Below are 9,815 nucleotides of genomic sequence, written 5' to 3' on the forward strand. Positions count from 1 at the left end.
ACATTACCAATAAGTCTCTTCCACCTCTAGAAATTACCCATTCCACACTAACGTGATCATTGTTCAAAAAAAGGATAAGTTTGAGAAAACAGATGAAGTCACTATCAAACTGTCAAGTAATCATTCAACATGAAATTCTGTTTTTATATTATTAATCCCTGAATATGACCATTTATTTTTATTTATCTTCAGGATTCGTACATCGTCTGTTTGTAAGATCTCGTCCGATTTGATTCCCCACTCAAATGGACTTTTCCATTCGCTTCCAATTGTCATTGCTCCAATTTTTTTCTGAGTCACCATTGCAAATGTTCAAACCATTCAGACTCCACGTAGGGTGCACGTAAGATTGACGTCGACAAATAGTAACTATGAGATGTAAAATATCCTGCCTTTTGGTGGAAACCAGCGCATCAGCACGTCAAGAGTGCCTTGAATGAATTGGCATCACACCATTATACCCTCTACTATTTAAGATACAGCTATAAAATGATTTTTAATTTAATTATTAAAAACACCAAATTGCCGTTCTGATGCCGGCGTAGACATTGTCCTACTCCACGCTATGGTAGAAAGCAACAGAAAATGGAAAGAAAGTGAGAGGGGACAGCATTCCACAGTTACGTTTCCATTTTGTGTATTCATGTCATTGTAACAATTTATAACCTGCCCTAATCTCTACTGTTCAATGGGCCCCACACTAATCCGGCCCGGCATCTTCTAGTGAACTTGCCGACAGGAGGAAAGGGCAACAATGGACTATAAATATTGCACAACATTGCACGTATTAGACAGACATTTTACTTTGATCTTTGGAATTAATCAATGGCGAGGATGTTTGCGCTCTTGTGTGGGCTTTTGATTTGCTTAGCAAGCTTTGGAAATGCATCACCAACTCAAGGCTTTACTCAGCAGAAGTTAACAGACTCGAATTTCGACATACAAATCCCATATGATAAAAGACAATCCCAGCGTTATAGCTTCATTAATGGCGTCCATTCCATGTGGGTTTACGTGAACGACAAACCCCATAGTCGAGAGAGCAACACAAAGCCCAGGACAGAAATACGCATCAAGGTTCGTCTTGTATTTTTTTTGGTTGGAAGGTTTAGGAATCTGATACCGGCTTACACGTGCACTTCTTTAGCTTAGAGTCAAGGACTTAGGGGCATTCATGCTGTCAAAACCCACACGTTACACTTCTTTAGCTTAGAGTGAAGGACTTAGGGGCATCCATGCCATCCAAATCACTCAGGACACATCCTGGCCTCCACTCAGCAAGACTTGATCCCTGAACTCTTTGTGAGTCATTCAACTTCATCACTAGACCAAGGACCTTTGACCAACTTGTACTTTTAATCCATCATCTTCTTCTAAAATTTCATTGCCATATGTTTTTGTGTTTCAATAATAGACGGTGATGTTGTGCAGGGATATGACTACACAAGCGGGGTGTGGCAGTTTGAGGGCGAGGTGTATGTGCCGCGGGGGACGACAGGAGTGTCCGTCATGCAAGTTTTTGGCGGCACGGAACATGCCACGGCTATCATGTTGCATGTTTACGACGGCACGCTAAAGCGTTATCAAGACGAAGTGGTGGCGTCTGATATTTATGATCGGTGGATCCATCTCAACGTTATCCACGATGCAGACGCAGGGAAGGTGACCGTGTTTGTGGATGGAAAGGTGGCGGTTGTGGCTGATGACAGAGGCCGGGCAACTCATTATTTTAAGTGTGGAGTGTACACTCAGACCGATCCTTCATCTTGCATGGAATCTCGATGGAGAAATATCAAGATTTGGAGGAAAAGGTAATACCCACATGAGGGTCGATTGTGAACGCTAGGTATTAGTAATGAGATTAGCAATCAGAGTGTTTTTAGGAGTTTTAGATCAGGCAAATCCTATTCATATGTGATATGCTACGAAAAGTAAGGTCATAAGTACACTAGCAGTTCGCATGCTTTTATGCATGCAACTATGAGCTGATAGTAAATATATTTTTTTTACGAATATAAATAGCCACTTACTAAAAAGGATATGTTTTCCAAATTAATATAGTCTTTAGTGATTGAGAAATTAAGTTTCCACATTTCATGCTAATGAATATAATATTGAAAGCTTTGACAATCTACATACTAATATTAAAATTATAAATTAATATTAAATATTCTTTTGTTCAACTATGTTTATCTAATTTATCATAACATAATTTATGTGAAGCAATAAAGACACTATATTTTTCATAACTAAACATATTATGAGGAATAAAGATGCAAAGATGTTGTATTTCTCATAAATCTTGAGCGTTCAATCATAATAGGAAACTTTATTTTCATTATAAAACACAACTTAGTAATTTCAAATGCATAAACAAAAGTTTACATTGAATAACAATATCCTAGATAGGTAAAATACAGATTTACTCAACACATGTCAAACTTATTAATCATTTTTAATTTGAAATGATCTATTAAAAATATTGAGTATAATTAAAATTGCAAAAATTATCTTAACCTCCCATTTTAGAGAACAAATGGTCATAATAAATGAGGACAATTTAATATTTCATAAAATACCACAAATTATTTATTTCTAAATCATTCATTAAGATGCAATCATGTACAAAAATAATGAGTTTAATTGAAGGTTTCATATTATTAATGCAAATAATCTAAAACATTAATTCAGTTATTTCAATTCTTTTCTTCTAATTGATCCAATCATTAAAATAAGTAAGATTGATAAGTAAAATCCCTAGCTCTAGAACTCTAGAATGTGCGTAATCTAAATCATTAAAGAGTAGTTAACTCATTTATTAATCCCTACAACTATCTACTTAGTTTTACAAAATAAACATGTACACTTCTAGCTTTACTATGTGACCACACATCTTAATATTTACTAATTTTAGAGAGTAAAAAATCATAATATACAAATCATGAGCCTAATACTTAATAAATATTCACAAATACTTCATATAAATGAAAACTTCATGCAATGAGCATTATTTATTAAAAAACATCCTAGCTCTTCAACCCTACAAATTTATCATGTTTATCCCTTTTCTTATGCCTAAATCAAATCAAGAAAAGTGTGTTAAAATAAATGAATCAAAAAAAAAAAAAAAAAACACTTCAAAATTAATTTTTTAGAATTTGAAACAAAATATCACCTTAATGTCATTCTTACAAACTGAGTTACAAAACATGCCTCAAACCTTTCTTTATCATGCCAACATCTTTCTATTATTGTTAAAAAAACAAGGAACAAATAGTGCTAATAGAGAAAGGGCAATGATAAAAGATTTTAAAAATCAGTTTTTCCACTAAATAGGAATAAGAATTGAAACAAATCAAGAAAACTTGTCAAAATAGGAAATAAAACTAAAAGAAATATATAGAATAGAAAGAATAGAAATTGTGAAATTTAAAAAATATTTACTATTTTTTTATGCATGAATTGTCTAAGAAAATGTCTCAGAAAAAACTCAAGATTGAATATTACTTATTCATTTATTCATTTTCTTGGGCTATTTAATGCAAAAATGAAGTTTCTAATAACCACACTTTCCTTTTATAAGAAATAATTTGATTAAAAATTCTAAATAAAGTTTTGTATCCAGGACATTTTCTATTCTAGTTATAAAAAATCATTTGATTATAATTCTATAAATATAATAAATTTTCCAATGTGAATAATATTTATATTATAAATTTTAAAAATCAACTTAAAATTTTATGCTATTATTGAATTATTTGTTTTGTTCAAACATTCCATATTAATTTAGTTGCTAGAATGTATATTTTATAGTTTTATAATATATGATTTATTTATTTTTAAATGAAGTTTCATTTTCATATTTAAAAATCAACTTTAATTTTATAAATACATCTTTAAAAAATTGGTCCTCTTCATTATATTTTATTTTCAAAAAATAATTCTATTATAAAACTATTAAAATTTGAAGTTTTTTATTTTTTTAATTATTTTTTAAAAATAATTTATTATTAACAATTCTTTTTAATTGTAAAATTTTTTTTTTTTAATTTTAAAAATTGTATCTACTATAAATTGGAAAATGTGTTTTTCTATGAATTTAAACATTCCAAGGAAACTTGTCAAAGTAGGAAAGAAAAATTTTTGAAAATAGAATAGAAAGAATAGAAATAAATAATATTAAAATAATAATAAAAATGAAAGTAGCTAAAAAAGAGTGAGGATCCAATGAGACTAACAATTTGCTAGCTAAAATTTATGAAAATTGGGAGAAAAGCTCCCACATATAAGCCTATCAGCTTAATAACTAAGTTTTCTAGCTTAAATTCAAGATCAACTTCCACCTCTACCTTTTTTAGTTAGATTCTTGTAGAAACAAACTATCTGAATTGTTGGCTACTAAATGGTTGTCGAATTTTGTCCATTGTAATATATAGTGTACTATTTCTGACATTTAAATAATGATTGACTGCACCTTTAATTGTCAACACAATACTCAATAACCAAGTCTTATTGTTGAGGGGAAATATGCTTCAATACTCAATAACCGACTCTTATGGTTGAGTGAAGATATGTTTTGATAAGCCCCTGGAGCTATTGAGAAGGCCTCCAAATCCATTAATATGGTTAATATGGTTGAGTGGAAATATATTTTGATAACTCCTTTGAGCTATTGAGGAGGCATTTAAAGTGTCTTTCATATTTACAAAATATTTTTTCTTATATGCATTTCAAATGGCTCTATCATATATCGTGAATAACAAAAATTAAATAAGAAATATAAAACATTATGTGAATCATAAACAAGTCAAGAATTCAAAAGTTCTTTTGTAAATGATAGCATAAACAAATATTTTAGGATTGTCACCTCTAAGAAACACAACAACAAGGAATTGGAGTGTTGGCTACCTTATAGTCAACCATGTCAATTTTCTAAAATATGTGTTGGAATAGTTATCTTTCAAAGAAGACGTGTTAAGTTTTATAATCCATTGCATAATATACTTTTACTATTTTTCATTGATCAAGATTGAAAAAATGTTCTAAATTTTTAATAGGATTATTATTTCTACCATCCTTAAGTTTTCTAATTTTTGTTTCATTTATTATGGGTTTCATCTTTTGTCTAAAGGATTTGTCATTGGGCTTTAGGAGAGTCTAATTTAAAATTTGATCTTACCTATAAGATTTTATATCAACATACATATTACGAGGAAAAATAAATTATATTTTCTCAATAAAGCAATATGCATGGTCCTAACAAAAATATTTAAGATAAATAAATCTAATTAAAACACAACAGGAAAAATACTCTACTCTGCTTGACCATTATGACAATCGCCTCTCCTGTTATTTGTTTCTTCTCCCTCTTCCCCTGGTCGATCCTCTATATGGAGAATGAAGATCTGCATGTTTTTGCCTTACTTCAATCCCTCACACTCTGTGACTGAAAATCCTTGGGTTTGAGTTGCTAGCAAGAGACAAAATAAAACCTACTTAGGAATGCCAAACATGCTTTCCTACACTCAATTTCATAAAATAGGAAACATGGTCCCCCAATTGTGACAAGGAAAGACTAGTACACCCAGTCTGTAAGGAACGAGAAATTCCCCTATGCTCCACCCATCTATCTCAACTCTACCCTCCCCCACAAAGTCAATGGTATTTGGGAAATTCCATTGTCATCCTCCATTCCTCTTTTTTTTCTTGAGAAAAACAAGTCTCTCTAGGAAGATTTATGGAGTCAAGCAATAGATCCCAAAAATCAATTATAAGGATTCAGCCAAAAACCCTAACCCTCATGCATAGATCTTGATCAAATAGCCATGTTTCCCTTCTAAGTTCAGGTACATTGACAAGCTCCTCAAATTGTTAGAATTCTAGAATAGGAAAGACTCTACAATGATAATCAAGTGGTGGAATTCATCTTTTATGGATCAAGTAAGTATTTCTCCCATTGAACATGATTTTTATTACATTGAGTTTTCATGGAATCTCTCGACAAGTAGATTATGCTTTGAAGAACTCCCCTTCCTATTTAATGAACGATCCTTTAATTTCAATCCCCTCTCCTTCAAAATGCAAAGAATTCTAATTTGGTTCAATTTGGGAGTCCTCCCAATATCCCTTCTCAACTCAGAAACCCTATAGAGTATATGTAATTACTTTGGATCCTTTTTAGGGTATGAAAAAAGAAGATCTTGCCATGAAGATTTTAAGATTCTTCTCTTGATTAATTCCCATTAAAAACTCTCCAAGATGACAATCTTCCTTGATAATTAATCCTTTAGCTTCTCCCCTATTTTATTTCATGGCTATATCAAATCTAGTCTCACCTCTCTTCTACTAGAGTTTTCCTCCCTCCAAATCACCCTCTGAGCCCTAAAATTTGTTTCTCCTTTCCTAAATCCTCTATCATAGCCCATCTCTATCAACTTTTGTTAGGATGGAGGTTTCATTTTAAAGAGAAAACCCCTTCAACCCTTGACTCCCTACTTAGGGAATCACCTTCACATTCCACTTGATTGACCCTACTATCATTCATTATCTCCAATAATAACCCTAAAAAATCTATATCCTTGCCCCCTCTTATTGACTTGCATAGCAATAACATTTCCATCTCTATTAATTTCCACACATAGGATATTCCTTGTATATTATCCCTCTTGGATATGGATCTCATCCACCCCCACTCCCTCTAGATCAACTGTCTATCCAACCAACCATGTCTCTCAATAACTTGGAGCCTACTAAGAAGGAAGAAGCTATAGTAATCATCAATTTCCTAAAAACAAGAATTCTTCAACTTGGTGACTTTATGGGTGAAGTATCTTATACACATGAGGAGGTCCAAAAAGAACTATTAATATGGTAGGACCTCTAATCTTGGTTCTCTGAGGATCTAAATTTGGCCCTTGAAGGCAATTAGAATGGCAATATCTATTAGAAAAAATTTCCATGGAACTAGAACAAGTCTATAATATGATGGATTTGAATCAATTGTCAAATATGGATAATTTTTCTCCTCTAAAATTCTCCTTTGAATCCAAATATGGAGTATTTTCATCAATTTTTGGACCAATCATTAGACTCAAGTCCAAGCCTTGAATCACATGATCTAGTTCCCTCACCCTCTCAACTAATCCTTGGAATTGTAAATAATATTGAAGGAGGAAAGTCTCCCAACTACGAAAAAAAATCCAAGAAAAGGGGTTGGAAAAATAAATTATATTTAAGGAGAGATAGTGAGATTGGAAATCAAGTTAAACTCACCTCCATTTTTAACAATGAGAAGGGTAAGGACCTTTCATCATCTTTATGAAGATTACATCATAGAAAATCAAGTGTTGCAATGCCCCTATCAAGGAGCACATCTTCAAGTGTTGCCTTAAAACCTTTGAGACATACATTATCCTTCTTCAAGAAAGAAAACTAGACTCTAAAGATCTTTCTTGACTAGATAGGAAGATGGGGTTATGGAAATTATGGGGTCATCTAGTCATTCCTTCATCTGGAGGTCTTGCTTGCATTTGGGACCCAAAAATAATGCACTTCGCCCCAAATTTGAACCAACCAAATTGGATGAATGGTTGGTTTAAAATTATCACATCTAACCTATCACTCATGCTTATTAATGTGTATGGACCCATATCCATCAATAGAAAATTGAAACTATGGAGGGAACTAACAATTACCTAATTGGTCATCAAAACAAAAACATTGTTTTAGGTGGTGACTTTCAATGCTATCATAGGTCTTGAGGAGATTACAATAGGTAATATAATCCTAAACCAAACCTCCAAAGACTTCAATAATTTCCTATCTAGAAATAACTTTCTTGATATCAAAACCTCTAATAGAACCTTCACATGGAATAATAGAAGATTGAAATTATATTAAATAGCATAAATGTTGGACAAGTTCTTATTCTTTGGAGATCCTCCCACCTTTAATGAAGGCCTCTATATAGATGCTAATCCTATATCAAGATCTACCCACTTTTTTATTAATCTTAACATTATGGAAGTGCCCAGACCTAATAAAATCCCCTTCAAATACATGAAAATGTATAATTTCAGTATAAGGAGTTTCTCTCCAATCTTGAAACATGGGGGAATGAAGAATCTTTTCAAGGGCCAAAAATTATTCTTTTTTTCTTCTAAACTAAGGAATCTCAAACTTATAATCAAATCCTAGAACAAGGAATACTTTAAGAACATATTTTCAAATAATTAGCAATAATAGAATAGGAAATCAAGGACTTGAATGATGAAGTATAGATAAAAGGAATCAAAAATGAAAGTTAGTTTCAAGAGAAATTCCTCCTTAATAAGAAATCTAACTTACTTTCAAAAGAGGAGATAGTTTAGAAACAATAATATAGAGAAATCTGGCTTATTGAGGGAGATAGAAACACAAAATTCTTCCATAATATCTCCAAAGCCATCTACTACATTAATAGGATCACAAAACTTAGAGATTTTTAGGGAAGCCTTCTTGAAGTTCCTACTACCATGGATAATGAGACAATAACCTACTTCAAGGATATTCTAAATAATAGGTAATTTTCTGACCTAATAGTATAGTCCACCTTTTTTAACTGCATTATTAAACTCATCACTACATATCACAACACACTGTTAAATAACAAATTTCCAAAGAAAAACTCAAGACCACTATTTTCTAAATGCATCCTGACAAGGCACCTAGACCTGATGGATTCTAGGAAGGTTTCTTTAAAAAATGCCAGCATTTTCTTTAAGATGAGCTATGGGAGGCCCTTGGAGGTATTAGGAACTCAAGTAGTCTTCTTAAAGAAATTAACCACACCTTCCTTACCCTATTCCAAAGAAAGAGGAAGAAAACCACCCTGGTGACTTTATACCTATTACATTATGCAATATCATATAAAATATTCTCACTAAAGCCCTGGCCAACTAGCTCAAACTAGTCATCCCAATCATTATCTCTGATGAGCAAATAGGCTTCATCTCTAGTCAATCCATAATAGATGGCATAATCATCATCCAAGAACTCATCTACTCTGTCCAAAAGAAAAAAACCCCATGTATGTTAGTAAAACTTGACATTGAGAAGGAATTTGAAAAAGTGGATTATAGATTCTTCTAAAAATGCATGAAGGTATTTGGTTTCTCTGGACAATGGATTCACCTCATTTTCCACTGCATTTTTACCCCCAAAATATCTATCTTATTCAATGGAGCCCAAGAAGGCTTATTTGACATCTCAAATTAGGAAGTGTGTGTTAGCATGTATGTCTATGATATTACTACGGGGCAATATATTAGCATTTCTAGAGACATGATTCAGAGCTTATGTATTGCATTCATGACAGTGTTTGTCTTTTATGTCAACATACTAGTTATTCTGTGAAGAGTAGAAGAGTTACAAAGGAAGAAGCATTTGGAGATATTTTTGGATTGAAGATCAAATTACTTTCACTTAAGGATATGTTCTTCTCTATATCCATATGTTACAATTAAGAGTATGTACAAAATTGTGAAGGTTAGAAAGAGTTATGTGGATTATAGTGAAGGTAGCTTTCAGATAGAATTTCTAGAAAGTGGGTACTATTGTTTTAATTCCATCTCCTCACATGGATGGAAATGACTTGAGTGGACTAAGATAGAGTTTGAACACATGTTAAATATTATGTGCTTCAGAAGGCATAATCTAAGCATCATTGAGTGGAAAGTTATTAATACTATGAGGGCATAATGTAACATGTATTGTATACCTTAATATGGCCCTATATTATTATTATTGTAAATTTGGAAAGCCTCAAGGCTGACTCA

The 9,815-nt window shown here is 32.2% G+C and overlaps 1 protein-coding gene across 1 annotated transcript; it reads left to right on the top strand.

Annotated features, from left to right (window-relative positions):
- The first annotated feature begins 816 nt into the window (after positions 1–816).
- On the top strand, positions 817–1,853 carry LOC149534062 (citrate-binding protein-like). Its single transcript, XM_089807169.1, has 2 exons — positions 817–1,077; positions 1,432–1,853. The coding sequence occupies exons 1-2, from the start codon at positions 826–828 to the stop codon at positions 1,813–1,815; spliced, it is 636 nt and encodes a 211-aa protein (XP_089663295.1). The 5' UTR covers positions 817–825; the 3' UTR covers positions 1,816–1,853.
- Positions 1,854–9,815: the final 7,962 nt, after the last annotated feature.

Source organism: Cupressus sempervirens, chromosome 10, assembly GCF_028749045.1.
Source record: "Cupressus sempervirens isolate cs-2001-9-10 chromosome 10, ASM2874904v1, whole genome shotgun sequence".
NCBI lineage: Eukaryota > Viridiplantae > Streptophyta > Pinopsida > Cupressales > Cupressaceae > Cupressus > Cupressus sempervirens.